This window comes from Carcharhinus amblyrhynchos, chromosome 21 (assembly GCF_965287045.1).
Source record: "Carcharhinus amblyrhynchos chromosome 21, sCarAmb.v2.hapA, whole genome shotgun sequence".
NCBI lineage: Eukaryota > Metazoa > Chordata > Chondrichthyes > Carcharhiniformes > Carcharhinidae > Carcharhinus > Carcharhinus amblyrhynchos.
In genome coordinates this window covers 37,817,213-37,840,274 of record NC_137344.1, presented here as the reverse complement: position 1 = coordinate 37,840,274, position 23,062 = coordinate 37,817,213, and the positions used below count along the sequence as shown (strand labels likewise).

Sequence of the window (23,062 nt, the reverse complement as noted above, 5' to 3'; positions counted from 1 at the left end):
TTCCTATTAGTGAAAACATCCTCTCCACATCCACTCTATCCAGGCCTCGCCGTATCCTGCAAGTATCAATAAGATGACCCTTCATCCTTCTAAACTCTTATGAATACAGACCCAGAGTCCTCAACTGTTCCTCATATGACGAGCTCTTCATTCCAGAGATCATTCTTGTGAACCTTCTCTGGATCCTTTCTAAGACCAGTACATCCTCCTTAAATACGGGGCCCAAAACTGCTCACACTACTTCAAATGGGGTTTGACCAGAGCCTTATCAAGCTTCAGAAGTATATCCCTGCTCTTGTATCCTAGCACCCTCGACATGAACGCTGACATTACATTTACCTTCTAAACTGCTGAATGAACCTGTACGTTAACCTTAAGAGAATCTTGAGCAACGATCCCCAAGTACCTTTCTGATTTCCTAAGCATTCTCCCATTTAGAAAGTAGTCTATGTCTCCATTCCTCCTTCCAAAGTGCATAACCTCACTTTTCCACATTTTATTTCATCTGCCTCCAGCACCATAACTCTCCGAGATACCTGTACAGTTCTAATTCTAGCAAACTGTCTTCAAACCACTAACATACATCAGTAATACTTCACAGTAAATAGTTTCACTGCAAATTTGATATGAAGAAAAGTAGACAAACTTTGTCTATTGGGATAATCTCTTCGTGTTAATTCAAAACACTGAAAAATGCTCAAGGGCGGTTTTACTACATTGATCATGGACCAAAAACATCCACAATATTAATAGCATAGCATACTTTGTGTTAATTAGACTAACATGTTTCTGTACTATCAAACTTGATTTCAGTACAAAGGATGTTCAATTCAAACATGTTCAGACTTAAATCTATTAGCTTAATTATTCTGATTCAGCATGAAAGCACATTAAAATGTCAAGGACAAATGGATTGCATTCATCAATATAGGTACTAAACTAAAGGGGAAGAGGAGATTCAATTCTAAATTCCTTAAAGAAAGTCTAAAGTCTGAAACTGTTAACACACACTGGTCGCCAGCTCCCAGTTTAAAGTTCATTTATTAGTCACAAATAGGCTTACGTTCACACTGCAATGAAGTTACTTGAAAATCGCCTCGTCACCAGAGTCTGGCACTTGTTCGGGTACACTGAGAGAGAATTTAGCATGGCCAATGCACCCAACCTGCACACCTTTGGAGAAAGGTCCAGGGCTACGTGCTGAAGCCTGGGGTGGCCACCACAAACGCACACTGGGGAAAGGCTTACCACCTTTCAGTGACAGGACACAGAGGGATTAGAAAACCCCTCTGGCTGTACATTGGATATGATGTGGCGATGCCAGCATTGGACTGGGGTAAACACAGTGGTGTTGTCAGACTTCTTACTGTACATTGGATATGCAATGAATGTTGTAAATATCAACTGTAGTTACAAATGCAGTAACATACAGCATTGGAGTTCCATGCCGGACTCAAAACGTTCTGTTTCTCCAGAGATGCTGCTAAGTTTTTTTCCAGCAATTTCTGTTTTTCTAGTGGGGATTTGACTTTGTGCAGTCCATTTTCTTATTACATTAAGTCATGTAACGTAATTTTAGAAACTCCATGAATGAAATACATCTTAAAAAGGAACGTACTGGTTACCAGCTCTTGTGTGTTTAGAGGGGAGGTTTGTATTTACTACTCACCCATGTTGTAACCATAGGGTGATTCGCTGGCTCCATCCTGTAGGCTGGCCAGGATCTCTCCCTTCCCCACATCGCTGTCACCCACCAGAAGGAATTTCAGCAGAAAGTCGTAAGCCTTCACCGGGCTGCCTTTGTGGCTCATCCTCTCACGGGCTACGCTCCATGCTGGGGCGGCGGACTGGCGGCAGCTCCTTTCGTTGAACAGGTAGAAATTCATCAGACAAGTTTCAGCTCGCCGCCGTCGACTTTCCTGAGGAGAATCCTCCTCAGGGAGCCGACCCTGACAACCATTCACCGCCCGCTCGACGGCGAAAAGACCCTGCGTCTCCTGCCCATCTCTTTCTCACCTCCAACTAGTGCTGAACTGTCGCACAGATTCCTTCCTCCCCTCACCGACCGATCTCTCCAATCTACTCGAGCTCCACTTTAAAAACTCCCTTTAAATTCCAGCTCTCCGCCGTCACCAGCGATCGCTTCGCCCTCTGACGGTTTCAACATCCCCCTAGAACGTCCCCGCCCCTCCTCCCTTCTCTCATTGGTTGACATCCCGTGCGGGCGGGCCCGGCCTCCAGCTATCCTGGTCCCCGATTGGGCACTCTGGATGGCAATCATAGGCTAGCCCCGCCTCCCCTCCCCCGCGCTGCTTGTTTACATCTCCTACCCGCTGGGGTCCTCGGCGGCACCTGCGCTGCGGGGGATTGTGGGACTTGTAGTTTACTTCAGCTCCCTGCCCCTTTCGCTGGTGAATTGTGGGATTTGTAGTTCCTCCTAGGCGGCGGCTTCCAGTCGCGCCTGGTTTTCTCAAATCAGATCCCCAGAAAATTAACCAACACCTCCTGGAGTGCAGAAATTAAATATTTCCCCGTCTCACCATTCTGGAAAATCCTGTATTCTGGTTCTACGTATCTGCACCAGGCGGCTCGGTTGACATCTACCTGTCGAGGTCCCCGCAGCAGTCTGCTGAAGATGGAGAGTTTACTGAGGAGGGAGCTGAATACAGTTGCTCTGAAAGAGCTGGGATACGCAGGGGGCGGGTGTATTAGCCAAGGGCAGAGTTATGAGACGGACTCAGGAAGAGTTTTTGTCAAAGTCAATCACAAAAGCCAGGTTAATGCATTTCCTTTTCGGTTTCTTTGAATGTTGTTGTGATGTGCATAATGGGAGGCTGTCTGATACAGTTAACTGCAGCAGGCCATTGAAAAGAGTGGTTCCTCTGATACCACCTGTTTAAATGTCTGGGGCCGTGAGGAAGGGTAGGGGGATGGTTGGACTTTTCGTCCTGAAGAAATGTTTTTTTTAAAGTTTTTATTTATTCATGTCCAAAAATGTGTGCACAGTAAGAAGTCTCACAACACGAGGTTAAATTCCAATAGGAATCATAAGTCTTCGGAGCACTGTTCCTTCATCAGGTGAGTGACCTGGAACAAAGCTCGTGATTCCAAACAAACATGTTGGAATTTAACCTGTTGTTGTGAGACTTCTCACTGTGCTCACCCTAGTCTAACACGATCTGTACGCCAAAGATGTGCGGATTAGGTTGATTGGCTGTGTTAAATTGCCCCATAGCGTTGGGGAATTAGGGGGTAAATATGTGGGGTTATAGGAAAAGGGCCTGGAGGGGTGGGGGATTGTTGTTGTGCGTGCTCGATGGGCCAATGGCCTCTTCTTGCACCGTAGGGATTCTATGAATGTCACAAGTAGGCTTACATTAATACTGCAATGAAGTTACTGGCAAAATCTCCTGGTTTCCACACTCTGGTGCCTGTTTGGGTACACTAAGGGAGAATTTGGCATGGCCGATGCACATAACCAGCCCATCTTTTGGACTGTGGGAGGAAACCAGTGCGCCCAGAGGAATCCATGTAGACACAGGGACAATGTGCAGACTCCGCAACAGACAGACATCAAAGCCAGGAATCAAACCGAAGTTCCTGTTTCTGTGAGGCAGCAGTGCTAACCATTGTGCTGCCCAAGTGGAGGTGCATTCTATAATTGGAAAGGGCAAAACCTTGAAGTTTAAAGTTTATCCATTAGTGTCACCAATAGGCTTATATTAACACTGCAATGAAGTTACTGTGAAAATCCCCTGAATTCGGGGAGCTAAACAAAGAGGACACAGGTCAAGACTGTAAAAACATATTTAGACTAGGTATCACACAGGGAATGATCAATGTATTAAATAATCTTTCAGATCGGGAGGAATCTAAAGAATGATTTGGGGGAAAAACTAATTTGATGCTGAAATGGAGAAAGTTTCAGTATTTTTGAATGGATATATTTGGATGGGATAAAATGAGAGTCGCCAACTCTAATAAAAGCAAAATACTGCAGATGTTGGAATCTAAAACAAAAAACAGAAAATGCTGGAATATCTCACGAGGTCTGACAGCATCTATGAGGAGAGAATAGAGCTAACGTTTCGAGTCTGGATGACCCTCTGTCAGAACTGACAAAGGGTCATCTAGACTCAACTTTGGCTCTATTCTCTCCCAACAGATTCTGTCAGACTTGCTGAGAATTTCCAGCATATTCTGTTTTTTGTTGTTACCAACTCTGGTTGGATTGCTTATGATCCTGTGTAGTAGTACTTCTCCCATTTCCAGTACTATATTTCTATGAGCAATAAATGAAAATGTTCAAATTAAACTGAAATAATTTTTTTTTGTCATGCCCATGTGCTTTTTACCCTGAGATCCTTGCAGCAGTGTATGCAGGTGACTAATCACAGAATTGTTATAGTACAGGAGTCCATTTGTGTTTGTGCTAGTTCTCTGAATGATGAATGCACCAATTACCATTCCCTAACTTTCTCCCTGTAGATAATAATCCAATCTTTCTCGAATGGGACTGACGTAGATCTTTTCATTGTTGAGTCAGCAATGGCAGAGCCAGTATGGCCTCTCGCAGGTGTTAGGGCCTGGACCAGAGCCCCCAAAATATATTATGCAGCCAGACTGGGACCCCAATAAATGTTATATTTTGGTGTAAATGTGAGGAAAGGATGCTTCGCTCCAGGAGTAATTCCACTCACAAATTAAGGATATCTTTCAATACCAACCACAATAAGGCTTATTCATAACAGCTTAACTATAGCTCAAACAAAATGAAACAGCATAGCTCTTAACAGTTGGACACTCTTAAAACATGAAAAGGAACAACTCCAAATTTCTAACTGCTCACTATTTTGGTTCCAGATAAGCAACATTCTTTTTGTAGACTTAAAACCCACTTTAAATATAGTTAGCAATCTCAAATATTGTGTGCAGGCAACCTTGAAGCATTCAGAGAGATGTAGAGCTTTCAGAAATCTGCAAAATTCCCTGAACTTCAACCAGAGCAGCCAAGCTCCAACTTGTTCCTGAGGAAAAACTGTTTCTTTTCTTACAGATCCAGGACAGTACATAAACCACATTATCACATGACCCTGTCAATCACTGTAATCTGCAATCCCAGGGGAACTTAAGTAAACAAAAGTCCATTAACTCTACTTAACATAATCACTTACAAGGCTGAAATGAATAATTATCCTGCTCCCCAGCATCCAAGCTGCATTCCCTGCAGACATACTGTCTAGCTGTGGAAAGGAAATCTGAACTTTAAACATTCTGAAACAATAAAAACACAATATATATACATTTAATTTGCACACTTTCATCACACAGGCAAGAGGCCATATTTGTCCTTTGTGGCTCTGCCATTGCTGACTCCACACTAACGACCCATTCAAAAAGGAAACCAAAACAGAAAATGCTGGAAAATCTCAGCCGGCCTGACAGCATCTGTAAGGAGAGAGAAGAGCTGACCTTTCGAGTCCAGTTGACAAAGAGTCATCTCTCTGCTCAGATGCTACTAGACTTACTGAGATTTTCCAGCATTTTCTCTTTTGGTTTCAGATTTCAACATCCACAGTAATTTGCTTTTATCCATTCAAGAGGGGATTGGATTATTATCTGCAAAGTTAAAGGGAGAATTTTATCAAGACAGCAGCTGCCAGTACAACTGATATGAAAAATACAAGATTTACATTGCACACAAATCTTTTTGAGGAATATTCCTCAAAAATACTTGTCTGTACTGTAAACCTCATTGTGTTTTCACTAGCAACAGCTATCTTGATAAAATTGTTTTTTCTGTTTGAAGATTAAAAATGCGAGTAACTAAAAAGTTACAAATGAATGTCCTTACTCATCGTGAAGCCCTTTGCACTACGAATATGAGGCAGGCTTGATGCACCAACTGCTCTTTTTCCTGCCCGTTGTTTTTGTATGTTTGGAAGAAACCCGTCAGGTTTTTAACATACCTATATTTTACAATTATGTACCCTGTTGCATAGATGTTCATGTATAAGTAACATTATTTTGGATGTGAAGTGAGGCAAAAATAATGATTTTCCATACAGATTACAATTGAAGATAAATTTATTTTCCCCTGTGCTATAAGTTTCTTTGAAATAAAGTTAGTTTCTGTTATTTTTCCTCCTCTCCTGAAGTTTGTGACTATTGGTCAGCAACAATTTTAGTGGATTTATAATTTGTTATTTTTGAGAAAAGAAAGATTTGTGAATGTGTAATTACAAGCAAGCATTGAAAGACTACATTACTGAGAGCGTGGCAATGAGGGGATGTTCACAATAACGTTATTGTAGTGTTAATGTATGCCTTATTGTGACACTAATAAATCAACTTTAGAACTTTTCTCATTCCTATAACTATGCCCAGAAAATTGGTCTGAGGCAACTTTGTCCTGATTATCTGCAGCAACAGAAAATAATCTCCAATTACTTAAAATGGCTGACACCAACTAAATGTCAGTTTTATTTTGTGCAACCAATTCTTGAATCCACAATAAGTGAACACACAAATTGGTCATCAAGAAAGAATCCAAAATAATAAGACCAATGAACGAATCTTGCCTTTTCTATGAAGCCTGATGTTTATTTAAAAACAAACTACAGAGCCCATCAGATCTGTCACTTCTACCAAGCCAAAAAACATCATTATATTCACTGACATCTACTGTAAATATTTACAAAAGCTGAACCAGTATAAGCAAAAAAATCAACCCAATTATAAAACTCAATTCAAGTCCAAGGCCGTTTCTGCCCTAAAATATGTGAGTAAACAATTTTTTTGGCTATGATTCCTTGTGCGCATATATTTGTGTCGTGGCCATCCGATTGACAGGAAGGCAGACAGATGGCAGACACTTCTGGAGCAGGAATTTAGAAACTGAATTGAAAACGAATTGATAAATACAGCACGTAGTTGAAACACATAGACTAGAGGTCTCAGATTTGATTGCTGCATTGCAGTAAATTGGTTGGTCTTACCAGGGGGAATAATGACCTGTTCGTATTGTCCCTGGGCTAGAAAAGAGAAAATCAACTGAGGTCATACTTATCGATCTCCAATAACCCCTCTGCACGAGTGTGGATGTCAGTTGAGTTGGATTTGGTTTGAACTTTAACACAGCTTTTCAAACTTAGGATCTGGACTGTCACAGAAGAACAGTTATTTTCTTCTTAATTCATGGGACGAGAGTGTCCTTGCCTAAGTTAGCATTTGTTGCCCATCCCTAATTGTCCTTGAGAAGGTGATTGTGAGCTGCTTTCTTAAAGCACTGCAGTCTCTCTGTTGTAGATACAACAACACCTCTACTTGGACGAAAAAACTTATATCTGTGGAACTTCTGCAGAAATTCATATCTATGAGAAATAAGGAAGGAACATGCTAGGGCAAAAAAATTGAGAGTGAGTCGCCCTGGATTTCCCATAAGTCTGCCCACCTTGTCTGCCAGTGCACATGGTTGAATTAGATAATTGAAGGACAGAAGGAGATATTTGGCCTCCTACAAATTTGTTTGTGCAAACCTTCAGCCAGAACTGTCAGTAGTCTTTTCCTGTCCTTTATCTTTCTCTGGAATTAAATGTTTCTTTTCAAGTACTTATCAATTTTGTTTTAAATGATGTTGTAGTAATTGTTTCAATGGGCACATGATAAAGGATTCCATGCTCATATATCCTCAGTGTGCTTTCCTTTTCATTTTTCTTCTTATTTACAGATATGAATTCCTACAGAGGTAGAGTTCCACAGTTTTTCTCATCCAAGTAGACTGTTGGTGTATCTACAACAGATAGACTGCAGCACTTCAAGAAAGTGGCTCACAGTTACCATCTCAAGGACAATCTTTCTCATATTAATCCTTAGTCTACACTTTCTTGTCACCAATTCATCGACCAGCAGAAAATAAATCATGCACTAAGCTTTTCATAATATTGAAAATCTCCCTTATATGCCTCTAAATCCATTAAGGAAATTCAAATACTGTAATTTATTCCTAGTTCAATTTGAGTAATTTCCATTCTACCTTGTCTCTGACTTGTTCATTCTTTACTGAAGCCTCCTAATCTGACTAAACATTACACCATCTGCCTTGACCAAACTACCACAATAGAGCTTTGACCCTTATCATTATTTCACACTTTCGTCTCTTGCTCTATCTCTTGGCATCATATTCTACTTTGAAAATCTTGTTCTCACCACCTTAAACAAAAATCCCATCCCCTACACTGAGGTTGACCACAAGATATCCACCCTCCACTTCTGCACTGAGTAACTCTTCATCTTCATTCCTTTCACTCATCATCACTTTTTCCTCCCTTTATGCTGATTTCAATACTTCTCCTATTCTCTTGCTTCAAATAAATTCTCCTATTAATATTCATGACCCACCCTTGTACTTGCCATTTCTCATAGCCTCTCCTATGGCTTTAGACACTGATGAAAATCCTCCTCCTCTTCCATTCCCATGTCTGTGTTTGACTCTAGCAAAAGCTCCCCCCAACTTACTTATAACCACACTTTGAATCTCCCTGCAAGCCTTTGATTCTCCATTTGAGGAATAGTTCAGTTGTTGATTTTGCTCATTTCTACCTTCACTTCCCATATTTAATGTCCTTGTCCCACAACACAACTGTTTCTCCACCTCCATCCAGCCATTACTCTTGACCTGGTCTCTCTTTTGTTCATTTGTCCAAAAGGCACATATCTGCTTGGGCCACATCAACTGTTATTGAATCTCACCTTCTGCTGAAATCAGGTGCTACTCCAAGATTACCCTGGAAAGCAAAGATAACTTGGTCTCTTTTCTGCACCACCAACTGTGACTTTAAATTTCCCCTTTCTTCCAGTACACTTGTCCATGCAAATCAAATCAGCAGTAGTGTTGAACCCACTTCTGGCTGTCCTAGCCCCATTCCTAATAAATTGTGACATTCCAACATCTTTTTCTGCTTTTCATGCGAGCTGACATTGTAAATGTTTCCCTTTTCTCAGGTACCATCCCCGTCCCTTTCAAAACCTCCCTTTCAATAGCCTTGCTTCAAAAAACCTCAAACCTTCTGTCCTTATAAACTGCTGCCACATTTACAACTTTTCTTTCATCTCTGAAGTGCTTTAATGTGTTGCTGCTTCTCATTTAGGAATCCACCTTCATCAGGTTTCCAGTCCTTTCATAGCACTCAAATGATCCTAACCAAAGTCACAAATGACAGTTTCAATGACTGGCATGTTATTCCTCCACCACCTCATTGTAAACTTAAAATAATTGACCTCATCATCTTCACAAAGTCTCTCCAGCTAAGCGGTTTGTTCCCATTCACAGCTATCTAATTGTAATAAGAGTATTTCCAGAAATGGCTTAACATCCTACTTCTGCTACATTACGTTTGGTGTCTGCTGAGGATGAATCCCTTGCTCTCTTCTCATCCATATCTATGTTCTGTCTCTTGGCAACATGAACCATAGGCATGTTGTCAGCTTTCACATATACCATGCCAACACCCAGCTCTGTCTCTCCACCATTTCTCTTGGCCTGTCAAACTGCTTCAGTGTTATCCAACAACCAATTTTGGATGAGTTGCAATTTCCTCAAGCTAAACATTGGGAAGATTGATGACATCATTCTTAGCCTTTTCCAAACTATATTCTGCTACTAATTCCAATCCCCTCTCTGGTCAGTTTTCAGCTGAAACATACAGTTTACAACCTTAGCATCCCCTTGGATCCTTAATTGAACTTGGCTCAATATCCTCTCCAACACAGATGCTGCTTACTTCTATAACATTGCCTGTACCTGCTTCTTATCTCAGCTCATATGCTGCTGAAACCCTTGTTGCTTATCCATAATCCTTGTCAGACTTCTAACTGGTTTCTAGTCCTCCAACACCTCATATTTAAAGTGATTGCCTCATGTTTAAATGGGCCTTACCCCTTATCTCTTTATCTCCTAGAGCCCTACATCCATCCTGCAACTCTGTATATTTGACTCTTGTGCATCCCCTTCCATCTCGCCAACATTGACAGTTTTGCCTTTAGTTGCCCAGGCCCCGAGCTCTTGAATTACCTCCTTAGGTCCACTTACTTCTCCACCTCCCTTTCCTTCTTCATCACCTATCTTACACCCATCTCTCAGTGAACATTGGTAGCTCCTTCTAATATGTTCAGTTTTTTAAATATGTTTCTGTGAAGCACTTTGGGATGTTTTCGCCTTAAAAGTGCTATGAAATGCAAATGTAATGTGTTGCATATAATATCCCAACTCCCATTAAAACATTATAAAAAAAACTTCATTTCCTTTTGTATTTCAGGCTCAGTTTTAAAACCCAGAATATTTATGCCTTTTTCTACTTGCATTCCAATTTTAAAGAACCTCGTCTAGGATCCCTAATGCTCTGTATTCTCCTGCGGCATTTCCTTTGCATTGTTCTTCAAGGCCTATCATGATCCCAAATTTAGCATTGCCAGCAAATATACGGAGCATGGACTTTGCATGATTGCTCTTCTGAAACTGACAGCAAATTCTGGAATTTGCACCAAGCACAGTAAAACACAGGAATATGTTGTCAGTGATTCCGTACTTCCCTCAGGGTACACTGTTGGAGTCCCTGATTGCAATCAACTGCAAATCACTGAATTGACAATAATTTTCTCTCTCATGCTATTAGTTTTGCTGTAAAAACCTGTGCAAAAGTTGTTGAATGGGATGTAAGTGTGTTTTTAACAGCATACTAAGTTCATAATTACAGTTGAAAAGTCTCTCCGGTCCTGAAAAACTAATTATATATTTGCAGAATGTCAAATTTCTCCATTATAATAAAATATTCCACATTTTTAATGTTAAATATTTCGTGATATTTCTGTCTTAGTCCCATCTTTGTGTCACATATATAGTTTAATCAGAAGTGAAGAGTAATTAGTGCATTTATTTCCTGGTTATATGTCTGTGAGAATACCTCAATGTGACTGGCTGCTGACATTGCTTAATGACATCACTTCTGCTGCATGCTTGAAGATTGCCTTGTTTTAGCACCTGATTTAAACTTATTTCAGGGAAAGGAAAACCCATACCAGAGAGATGACAAGTTTTTTTTGAGATAAATAGCGGACACCATTTTTCTTATGCCAGAAGAATAAGAAAGATATTCTTACTACTTACGTAAATGATTTGTCAGTACGGTGTCAGTTCTGCAGTGCTGGAAGTACCAACGAGACCCATGTTCCTGTTGAGGTGAATCCAAAACATTTTATGGCATTTCTGTTGAAGAGCTGGGAGCACGCCCACTGTTTTGGGCAACATTCATTCATCTACTTGCACAACCTCAAGAAATTAATTAGTTATTCATCTCATTAGTTGTCTTTGGGTTCCTGCTTGTTTAATGAGTATTTTGCTTTAGTTTTTTTTATGGAAGAAGGCAAAAATATGACCGTAGGAATACTAAAAAAGAGTATGGAAGATGACTACTATGATAAATATTAGAATTTGGTCAAAAAGGTATACACCATTGTTTTCCCAATTTAGGTTTTTCCCCTAATTTGAACAATATTATAAAGTTTATAACCCTCCCTTCTTTTGACCTTTTTGAAAAATTTTTTATAATCAAGTCATCTCCTCAATTTCCTTCCACTTTCTGGCCTGTGTACTTCTGAACTTGTCAATTTATCTTCTTTCAGTCCTTAACTTCTCAATATTTATCTCCAGGCGTCATTTTTGAATGTTACTGTCCTTTAAATTATTCATTCTTGGGATGTGGTCATCATCGGTGGCTGGGCAAGCATTTTTGCCCATCCTAATTGTCTTTAAGAAGGTCGTGGTGAGCCTCCTTGTTGAACCCTTACAGTCCTTGTGGTTTTGGTACATTCACAATGCTGTTAGGGAGGGAGATCCATGATTTTGACTCAGCAATGTGAAGGAACGGCAAGATATTTCCAAGTCAGGATGCCTTGGAGGGGAACTTCCAGGTGGCACTGTTTCCATGCATCTGCTACACTTGTCCTATAGATGGTAGTGGTTGTGTCTAACTAGCCTTGGTGAACTGCTGCAGTGCACCCTGTAGATGGTACACACTGCTGCCATGTGCGCCAGTAATGGAGGTATACCAATGAAGCAAGCTGCATTGTCCTGCATAGTGTTAAGCTTCCTGAGTGTTGCTAAGGCTGCAAGTGAAGTGTATTCCATCACATGCCTGATGTGCTTTGTGGAGGGCGGGCAAGCTTTGCGGAGTCAGCAGGTGAGTTTGTCTCTGCAGGATTCCTAGCTTCTGACCTGCCTTTGTAGCCATGGTATTTTTGTGGCTAATAAAGTTCAGTTTGAAGTAAATGGAACCCCCAGGATATTGGTAGGGGTGGATTCACTGATGGTAATGCCAATGAATGTCAAGGGATGCTGTTAAGAATCTCTCTTGTTGGAGTTTGTAATTTTCTGCTATTTGCACGGTGCAAATGGTACTTGTCAACCTAAGATTGCATATTATCCAGGAGTCTTATTGCATTTGAACATGGACTGCTTCAGACGAAACAATACGTTGACAAGATCCAATTGTGTGACTTTTACCTTAAGTGAAAACTGAGGAAACAGACTCATTTACCACTTCAACCATTCCTTCACTGTTGAAGATGAGATGACCTGTTTCATTTTTGGTTCCATTCTAAACAATGTGCCAAATGAATTAGAAAGGTTAAATTGTGGTAATCTGGAAAAAAGGGAAAAAAACTGGACTGGAATGCCTTTTACAACTGAACCCATTTTGTGATGAAGACTGGAGTTTTTTTGTGGTGCCGTAGATATTTAAAATAATATAACCAACTTTTTTGAACGATGCTTTTAAAACTTGAAGTAGTTGGAGAATTTAGACAGTTTTATTCTTTGATCTGCATCAGTCAGGTTGATGGGGTAGGTGTGAATTTAAGTGCGAGAGACAGCTGCTCTGCATGCTTAATGGTTGGCTGGAGTTATATAAACATTCGTGGGTAGATGTGCCTGCCTTTTTAATCAGGATAATGTTTGTCGAGCCATATGTTGCAGTCTCTAGTATCCTTCATATGGATTTTATATTACATTTAGCTTGAGTAAAGAGATTGTTATTGTTTTATGTGAAAATAGACCACTTCGCTGTTAATTTCTCAGTGTGCAACATTCATAGAATTCCTACAGTGCAAAAAGAGGCCGTTTGGCCCATCAAGTTTGCACCAATCGCAATCCATCTCAGTCCTATTCCCATAACCCCACTTATTTACCCTGTTAACCCCATGACACCAAGGCACAATTTAGCATAGCCAATCAACCTAACCTGCACATCTTTGGACTGTGGGAGGAAACCAGAGCACCCAGTGGAAGCCAACGTAGTCACAGGGAAAACGTGTCACCCAACCTGGGAATCGAACCCAGGTCCCTGGCGCTAAGCAGCAGCAGTGCTAACCACTATGCCGCCCCAAATTCTTCAGCATATAAGTAAATTTAAACATAAAAGTGAATTCAGGCAGATCAACTGTCTTTACTGACTTGAAAGAAGGATTTAATCAAAAACTGAAGGAGAGAAGTTCTCAGGAACATAAAATCTGTGGTGGGGTGAGAATTGAAGTTTGTATTTGCAAATACTTGTCGAGAACTTGGCAAAATGGACACTTAATTTTCACTTTGTCCTGCAAAATTTGAACAGATTTTAAAAAGTCCTCGTAAGCTAAGTATTTAATTTATACATAGCACCTCTGTCCTTTGGATAAATATAACCATGTTTCTTTATCACAATTGTAGCTAATTTCAGTTTGTGATAGTTTAGCATAGTGGTGATATTTTGTTTGTTGACGCAATTCAGTTTTACAGCTGGAATCTACTGTAAAATCCAATATAGAGTATAGGTTGTGGAACATCTGTGAGAATGTTTCTGGATGGGGTAGGGGTTGTTTACAGGTAGTGGTGTGTATGACTATTGAAAGAACATACAGTACCCTTTCTTAAAAAAATCTTTGCAACTGTGGTAAATACTCAAACTCGTTTCCTGACTAGTCAGTGTGTTTGTAACTGAATCATAGTCTGTGCTGTGAATTTACTTTCACAGTAATTCATTGCTTAAGGATGCCAACGAGCCACATCAGGGAGTTAAGAACATGACCTAACTCCCTCAATGCGCTAAGTAATTCACTTCTAACTATAGATTTCAAAAATTACAACTTTTGGTGAGCTGCTCGGGCATTTAGTCAGCCAGCAGGGTGGTGGATAGGACCTCACCGTCTTTCTGCCTCCACCTCATTATAGCCCAAGTAAGTGCTCCAAACTTCGACCGCTGGTATTAACCAAGTAGTGAGCAGGGTATTTTCATGAGGGAGCCCAAAAAGCAACCGCTGGCATGTTCGTCTGCAAACGTCGAGGGGGCTCCCTTGTTCAAAGCATCTCAGTGCCTGATTGAGGGACTTGGCAATGGGGTGCAGGGGCTCATTGTGAATCTACTCCTTACTTTTGCTGTAGACTCCCGTACTGCTGACCCCACCTGCTACTTCTGCTGCTGACTCCCTTATTCTGTGACCCCACCCTAGCTCTTGCTATCACTCACCTGGTATCCAGTAATAATCCGAGTCCTCAGACCCTACCAGCAGCAGCCACTAACTCTTGGATGGTGCAATATTTCAGTAGCAATGCCGGTTTCTGCTTGTCTGGCAGATCAATGGTTGGGACTTCCACCTCTGGGGTCTTTGATCCTGGAAAGGTCCATTGCTATGTAGTTAAGTGCTTGGCATTCATTACTTGGTGAGACAGGGCACCGACAAGCAAGAACCCCATCACCTCTATTAAATTCAGCTCTTTGTTTCTGCTGCTTAGTTAGTTACTGGCACTTATCAGTTGTTCAATGGGCATCCAGTGACTGTACTCCTTGAAGGGAGATAACTATGTGGAATCTCTTGGAAATGAAGGTAACTCTAAGATGACATGCCTGGTGATAGAAGTTTGAGACCAAGATTGCCCTGTAGAACAACTTCTGTAATCTGTTTTCCAACCTGTAGATTTACATTATTTCAGGGTCCTCTTGCTGGGTCAGTGGCCAGCCAGCCTGGTTCTCAAATGGATCCTGGAGAAGTTGAACTATCATTAGAATTTGGTATTCTTGTTCAGCTCCAGATAACATTGCAGGCCAGTTTGCCAACAGAGGGACTTCTTTTCACTGGGCAAATGGTGCTTGGCCCTGGAAAGAAATGTGCTTTTTGCTAGTTACGATCCTACACTTGTATACACGCTCAAAAATTCCTCTAAGCTTTCGTTTGGCTAATCTACGTTTATCACTCCCTAGACTTTGATGCAGTGTAGCCCTGTATAGGAAGGGTGTATGCCTTCTGAAGATAAAAAATGTTGCTGATGTTGGCAACTTGTTCTGCCCACTCAAAACTGGTGATGGCTTTCTGCACATGCCGCAGTCATCTTCCTAGCCAAAAGAAGCATTTTTAGGGAATTATTTGTCCACAAGCTATTGAGTTATGTCTGAAATATGCTATAAACTTTGTATAAATGCAAATTTTTGGCTAATGGGAAGATTCCATAACTAAATCACATTTTCTAAAAGCTTTCAATGTTTCAACCAGTTTCCAAAACAAACTTGCAGCTCTCTATATAAAATATATTCTGTTATTAATAGCAAAAGAAATAATGAGGTACCTGTAAAATCGAACATGCTTATAGTCTATAATTGAATGACTCAGTCACAGATTTTTTAAAATCTTGTACTGAAGGCCCACTATGCTCAATCGTACGTAGATACAGACGAGCAGAAAATGGATTCTCGCCAAAACTTTCCCACACAGCTTCCTGCCTTGGGATGATGCAAAGTGTAGTCATTTCACATCCAGTTGGCAACCTATTAATGTTTTAGCAGAGTCCGAGAAAATGGTAATAAATTACCAATTTTAACAAACTTAAACTCTGAACGGACCTATTCTACATTGATTTTCTTATTTTTAACCATGAGCTGTTGTAATTTTGGCATGGTAGGAAATCCAAGCAGTTACATGTGTTCGAATAAAACCCATGCTCTTGATACTTCAATTTGTATAATAGGTTGAAAGTTGTAACAATTTTTGTCATGAATTATAGTTGCAATCTTTTATTTGTTAAATAAATGTCTATGTGTTAAATTATAGGAAATCCACATTATCAGGTTGCATTAGCAGAATGATCTAAATAGGGAAATGAGAAAACAGTAAAAGAAAATAGGAAGGTTAACTGAAAAATGAAAATATGTGATCCTAGAACTTCCCAATGCCTAGTGGCATGTGAGACAGGCAAAGCATATACTTATGTCTGTTTCCATGGCTAATTTTTGCTGGAACAGGTTGCCAGCAGCCAAAACTTGAGGGGTACCACTCTGCATCAGGCATGGCTGACAAGGGTCTCTGCCACTCATGCCTGCCCATTGATATATAGGAAGGATTTACCAGCTGGCAAGCAACCTGTTTGGCCACATTTTGAATGCGCTTTCCATGGCATCAAGCCTTGGAGTGGGACTCAAAATTGGAGCTTCTGGCTCAGAGGCAGGAACACAACACAATGCACCACAAGACCTTTCACAAAATTACATAGAATTAGATATAAATATATTAAAAGACTTTGCTAAACAAAAACACAAAGACATTGACACACAAATGCAAAGTGTTACCAAAAAAATGGGCATTTTGAAAGTGAGTCAAGTGGGAATTTTATGTTTTCTTATATCAGCTTTCAATACAGAAAACAGTAATAATATCCCCTCCTGATATCTGGAAAAATATAAATGCATTCAAGCTCATAGATAGAATGAAGATCACTAATGAAATGGTTATAAAAGCAAAGGGTGTTTTCACATTTCTGAGCTAACTGAACCAGATCGAACGCATCCAAAAACAGTCAAGTAAATGAGAAGTAGAGATTCCAATAACTTTTGTTCACAGCTCATTGAACATATGGGTCGTACTAGAAAAATTGGAAAAAAGTAGTTATTGTTATAAGTTTAGGTCAAGTGAATAGTGGGAGGAATTACAGGCCTGTTAGTTTGACATGAATTAAGCATTGGAGTATTTTACATAGTCAGCAATCCCAATCCATTTGACAGGGCTAAGTCCAAAATTAGGGGTCATAGTTTCTCATAATTCCAATAAGGAATTCAGCAGAAATCCCTTCACTCAAGGGCATGGTTAGAATGTATAACTTGATGCCACATGGAGTAGTTGTTGTGAATAGCATAGATGCTATTAAAAGGAAGCTAGATAAGTACCAAAGAGAGAAAGGAAAAGGGTTATGCTGATAGGGTTAGATGAAACAGGATGGTGGGAAGTGTGTGGAACATAAACATTGGCATAGACCTATTTCCATGCTTTCAAATCTCTACAATTGAGTGGAACATTAGAAAAATATGGTTAAAATATGGAATTCTCGGTCACAAAGCTGATATTTAGATTTCTTGTAGAGATGCCAGCATTGAACTGGGATAGACAAAATAAGAAGTCTCACAACACCAGGTTAAATCCAACAGGTTTATTTGGAATCACGAGCTTTCGGAGCACTGCTCCTTCATTACGTGAGTGTACTCTGGTTTCCTCCCACAGTCCAAAGATTAGATGGATTGTACTCAGCTGAGGAAGGAGCAGCACTCTGAAAGCTCATGATTCTAAACAAACCTGTGGACTTTAACCAGGTGTTGTGAGACTTCTTACTATAGATTTCTTTAATAGGAATTTGTATTAATGCTCGAAAAAGAGGATTATTTAAGCAAATACACAGGAGAGTGGTATTAGATTAGGTGCCTCATTTTGGGGGAACTGCATTGACTCATGCCTAGCATTCTGTTAATTCTATAAGAGCACATGAGGGATGGAAATAAGGGCAGCCGCAGTGTCACAAAAACTTGTGCTTAGCAGTTGCCAGGAACAGAGGAAAAAAATGAAATCTTGCCAACTATGAACAGATAAAGTAGTAACTTTTGATTACCTTATGCATGTTTCACCACATAATTAACTCTGCATGTAAGGGCCATAGAACAGTCAGAGTTCCAGGTAGGATGAGAGTTCCATAGAACTACAGAATCCCTAAGTACAGAAAGAGGCCATTTGGCCCATCAAGTGTACACCGAATTTCCAAAAGAGCAACTCACCCAGGCCCTCCCTGCTCCCTATTCCTATAAACTGTGCATTTACCATGGCTAACTCATCTAACGTACACATATATGGACACTGTAGGGGCAATTTAGCATGGCCAATCCACCCAACCTATACATCTTTAGACTGGGAGAAAACCAGTGCATTCGGAGGAAACCCACACAGACAGGGGGAGAATGTGCAAGTTCCACACAGACAGTTACCCTAAGCCAGAATTGAACCTTTGTCCCTTGCGCTGAGAGGCAATGGTGCTAACCACTGTGCCTTTCTTCTCCAAAGGCAGAAATTTTGGATCTGGGCCTCTCAAACTTTATTGGTTTGATAGATATTGGTGATGCTTTAATATTTTTGTTCTTGACATTTTTTGTTGATGTTCATCATCTCACTAAACACATTGTTTGAAACAGGCCAAAACAATGTTTGATGGTGAAATGGCAAGTCTCGAGGCAATTTTGAAAACCAGCACGGTGAGGGTACCAAAACCAGTGAAAGTGATCAGCCTCTCTGATGGTGGAGCGGTGTTTGTTATGGAACATTTGGATATTCATAGTTTAAACAGGTATGGTTTCAATTACTGTTTCAAGCCATTATTCATTCAGTCTGAACCAGCTAATTTATTAATGGAAACACCATTCCCAAATGAAAAGCTGATTTTCATTCATAATTTGGGAGACTAATGTGAGTTGGAGATTAAAGTTGAGATTCCACTACATAATGATGTAATTATAATGCATGTTTCCATTTTATTATTTATGAGTAGAGAAACTTGTTAGTGTGGTTGAGTTGAGCATGGGCTGGTCCCATGCTTAGGATAAACTATTTTCTAATAAGCTTGTTGTGATTGCAACAAAAATATTCACTATTTGGCCACATATTTATGAATTAATCGGTTATATCTTTTTAAAGTTTAAGTTTCTTTATTGGTGTCACAAGCAGGCTCACGTTAACACTGCAATGAGGTTACTGTGAAAACCCCCTCATCGCCACACTCCGGTGCCTGTTCAGGTACACTAAGGGAGAAGTTCGCATGGCCAATGCATCTTTCAGAATGTGGGAGGACATAACATAGAACCCTACAGTGGAGAAACAGGCCCTTCGGCCTATTGAGTCTGCATCGACCACAATCCCACCCAGGCCCTATCCCCATATCCCTACACATTTAACCGCTAATCCCTCTAACCTACACATCCCAGGACACTAAGGGGCAATTTTAGCATGACTAATCAACCTAACCCGCACACCTTTGGGTTGTGGGAGGAAACCGGAGCACCCAGAGGAAACCCACGCAGACACAAGGAGAATGTGCAAATTCCACACAGACAGTGATCCAAGCCGGGAATTGAACCCAGATCCCTGGAGCTGTGAAGCAGCAGTGCTAACCACTGTGCTACCATGCCGCCCAAACTCGTGCAGACTCAACACAGACAGTGACCTAAGCTGGGAATTGAATTCAGGTTCCTGGTACTGTGAGGCAGCAGTGCTAACCACGGTGCTACTGTGCTGCTGCCACTTGATGTCTGCCATTATACTTGCCACCTTTACAAAAGTATGCAAGTAGACTAAAAAGCTACTGCAGCTCAATAGTGTGCACTTGTTTTCAAGTATATGGAAGATTGATTTCCATGATGCAATCTTGTTTTCAGGCTCTGGTGATAGTTAGAATCACTGAAACTTCAAACTTTTAATTCAGGACGTTATTCACACTCTTTGATCTGAGTACTGCCCTATAATACACCCAAACTTCTTATTTCTACATTCAATAAAATTACTTCAATTTTCAGCTACTTCATAACTCTGTAATAATCAGTCCTTAATTTTTTTAATGTGGTTTTTCGATTTTTGATTTGATTTATTATTGTCACATGTATGAACCTACAATGAAAAGTACTGTTTTTTGCATGCTAGACAGGCAAAGCATACCATTCATAGAGAAAGAAAGGAGAGAGTGCAGAATGTAGTGTCACAGTCATAGCTAGGGTGTAGAGAAAGATCAACGTAATGCAAGGTAGGTCTGTCCAAAAATCTGATGGCAGCAGGTAAAAAGCTGTTCTTGAGTCGGTTGGTACTTGACCTCAACTTTTGTATCTCTTTCCTGATGGAAGAAGTTGGAAGAGAGAATATCCGGGGTGCGTGGGGTCCTTAATTATGCTGGCTGCTTTTCCAAGGCAGTGGGAAGTATAGACAGAGTCAATGGATGTGAGGCTCGTTTGCGTGACGGATTGGGCTACATTTACGACCTTTTGTAGTTCCTTGCGGTCTTTGGCAGAGCAGGAGCCATACCAAGCTGTGATACAACCAGAAAGAATGCTTTCTATGGTGCACCTGTAAAAGTTGGTGAGAGTCGTAGCTGACATGCCAAATTTCCTTAGTCTTCTGAGAAAGTAGAGGCATTGATGGACGTTCTTAACTGTAATGTTGGCATAGGAGGACCAGGACAGGTTGGTGATCTGGACATCTAAAAACTTAAAGCTCTCGACCCTTTCTATTTCGTCCCTGTTGATGTAGATAGGGGCATGTTCTCCTTTATGCTTCCTGAAAGTCGAGGACAATCTTTTTCATTTTGTTGACATTGAGGGAGAGATTATTGTTGCCAGACCAGTTCACCAGATTCTCTATCTCATTCCCATACTCTATCTCATTATTGTTTGAGTTCCGACCCACTACAGTGGTGTCATCAGCAAACTTGAGAATTGAATTGGAGAGGAATTTGGTCACACTGTCATAGATGTATAAGGAGTATAGTAAGGGGCTGAGAACACCTTGTGAGGTACCGGTGTTGAGGATGATCCTGGAGGTGTTGTTGTTGCCTGTTCTTACTGATTGTGATTTGTGAGTTAGGAAGTTCAGGATCCAGTCACAGTGGGAAATTAAAACAATATGGTACATTGTAGGATGCTGACTCTTTTAAGCGTTAAATGCATTGGGTTCCTCTTTTAGATTAAAACAATATGGTACATAACTTAGCAACTGTTGTAGAAGTTGGTTAGAAATATTGTTAAAAAGAATGTGTATTATTGTAAATCAGCAATATTTTAGGGCTGTTATTTACATGTATTTGTATAATAGCATATTTGCACTGAGGTATTAGATATGCCATGACATAATCATAGGTAATTTGTGGAGCTGTAACTTAGGGGGTACCTGAGAAAGATAGGTCAGGAAAACAATATGGAGCTGAGGAGTAGACAGTTGGGCAAAGTTGGAGATGGAATGTTAAAGCAGCAATGTGTTCATTTCTTATTATCTGGCAACTGAAAGCAGAGTGGTCCCTAGGGCTATGGCTAGAAGGTAAATATGACAGAGAGTTGTATATGTGGCAAAGTCTGGTGGATGTGTACAACATTTTAAAAGTTCATTTTAATCCTTTGTTTTGCTTTGTATTATAAATAGTATCAAATAGACAATTCATAATGATTTCTTAGACCTAGCTGTGTCATTTGAAGATTCTTCTTGATTTGATTGTTTCAAAACTTGTCAGAAGTGTATTTCTATTTCCAGGTATGGTGTTTTTTTTCTTTTAGATATATGGCTGTGTTAGGGGAACAACTGGCAAATTTGCATCTCCATAATGCAAAGCTGAAGGAGCAAGAGAGGAAAGATGCACAGACTGTTGGTAAATGATTTAACTTTGCTCCAATCTACGTGAAAAGTTGAGCTTTCTGTTTGACAAATTATATAACCCAGGTTCATGTATATCTTTCAGTAACACCAACAACAACAGATGGGGGGAAAAAATCATATCTGGTAGTTTGGATGGCTTTTGAGGTTCTGCAATCCTTTTTGTGCAAAATGAAGGATACATTGTAGGATGCTGGCACTTTTAAGTGTTAAATGCATTGAATTCCTCTTTCAGAGAGTAAGATTTACTTTTGTTGATTCATCACAATAGGCAGGATCATCTGAGGAGAGGGTAAAATTGTGCCTGACTCAAAAATGCTGTAACTTGCCATTGTGCATGATATATTAAGGCAGCTCTTTTCTTGTTCAAGAAACTTTGGAGAAGGCTACTAGTTGGCACATTGCACTGCTTTACAGAAACCTAGAATTAATACTTGTTCATAGTAACACTGAAATGTGTGTTTTGGATTTAACTAAATGAGTTCAAGTTATTTAGCATGGCGTGAAAAGTAGATAGGGAATGCTCGCTATGAAAAAGACTACTATTTTTATGGTGCATTAATGTACAGTGTGTACGAATTCTTTAAGTGAACACAAAAATATACTTCATAACTGACTGTTGAGAAGAATTAGATGATACATTATTGCGTTCGGAAAACAATATTAAAAATTGAATGAGCATTGTTGTTCAACAATAAAAATATAAAGATACTGGCCTAAACATGTTTCTTTTTTGTTCTGTGTGAGATAGGCAAGGGGCCAGGGCAGTCTGAAATGCAGTACGTGAACAAATTTGGGTTTCATACCATTACCTGCTGTGGTTATCTTCCACAGGTAGGCTGTTTTTTTTCTTCTTGCACACATGTAGAGCTTCAATATACTCAGATGTGTTTATTAGAAATTACTGAAAAATTATTGTAAAATTACTGCCCACTCAAGGACAATGGATCTATGCGTGGAGCCAAAGGAAATAGACAAAGTATTGAATGAGTACTTTGTGTCAGTGTTCACCAAAGAGAAGGACTGGTGGATGGATAAGTCTGGGAAAGAGTGTGTAGATAGTTTGTTGAGATCAAAAAAGAGGAGGTATTGGGATTCTTGAGAAATGTTAAGGTAAAGAGGTCCCCCGGGCCATGAGGCCTCATGGGATATACCCCAGAATACTGATAGAAAGAAGGGAGGAAATTGCTAGGGTCTTGAGAGAAATCTTTGTAGCCTTACTAGCTATAGGGGAAATCCCAGAGGATTGGAGAAGAGCCAGTGTTGTTCCTTTGTTTAAGAAGGGTAGCAAGAATAATCCAGATAATTACAAGCCAGTGAGCCT

The 23,062-nt window shown here is 40.2% G+C and overlaps 1 protein-coding gene across 1 annotated transcript in view; it reads left to right on the top strand.

Annotated features, from left to right (window-relative positions):
* Positions 1-2,599: 2,599 nt before the first annotated feature.
* Positions 2,600-23,062, top strand: part of fn3krp (fructosamine 3 kinase related protein) — a 29,401-nt gene continuing 8,938 nt past the window's right edge. Inside the window, exons 1-4 of the mRNA XM_080209037.1 lie at positions 2,600-2,776; positions 18,528-18,679; positions 21,642-21,733; positions 22,490-22,572. Of these exons, the coding sequence (XP_080065163.1) occupies positions 2,636-2,776; positions 18,528-18,679; positions 21,642-21,733; positions 22,490-22,572 (468 nt within the window). The 5' untranslated portion in view covers positions 2,600-2,635. The remainder of the gene's footprint in view (positions 2,777-18,527; positions 18,680-21,641; positions 21,734-22,489; positions 22,573-23,062) is intronic.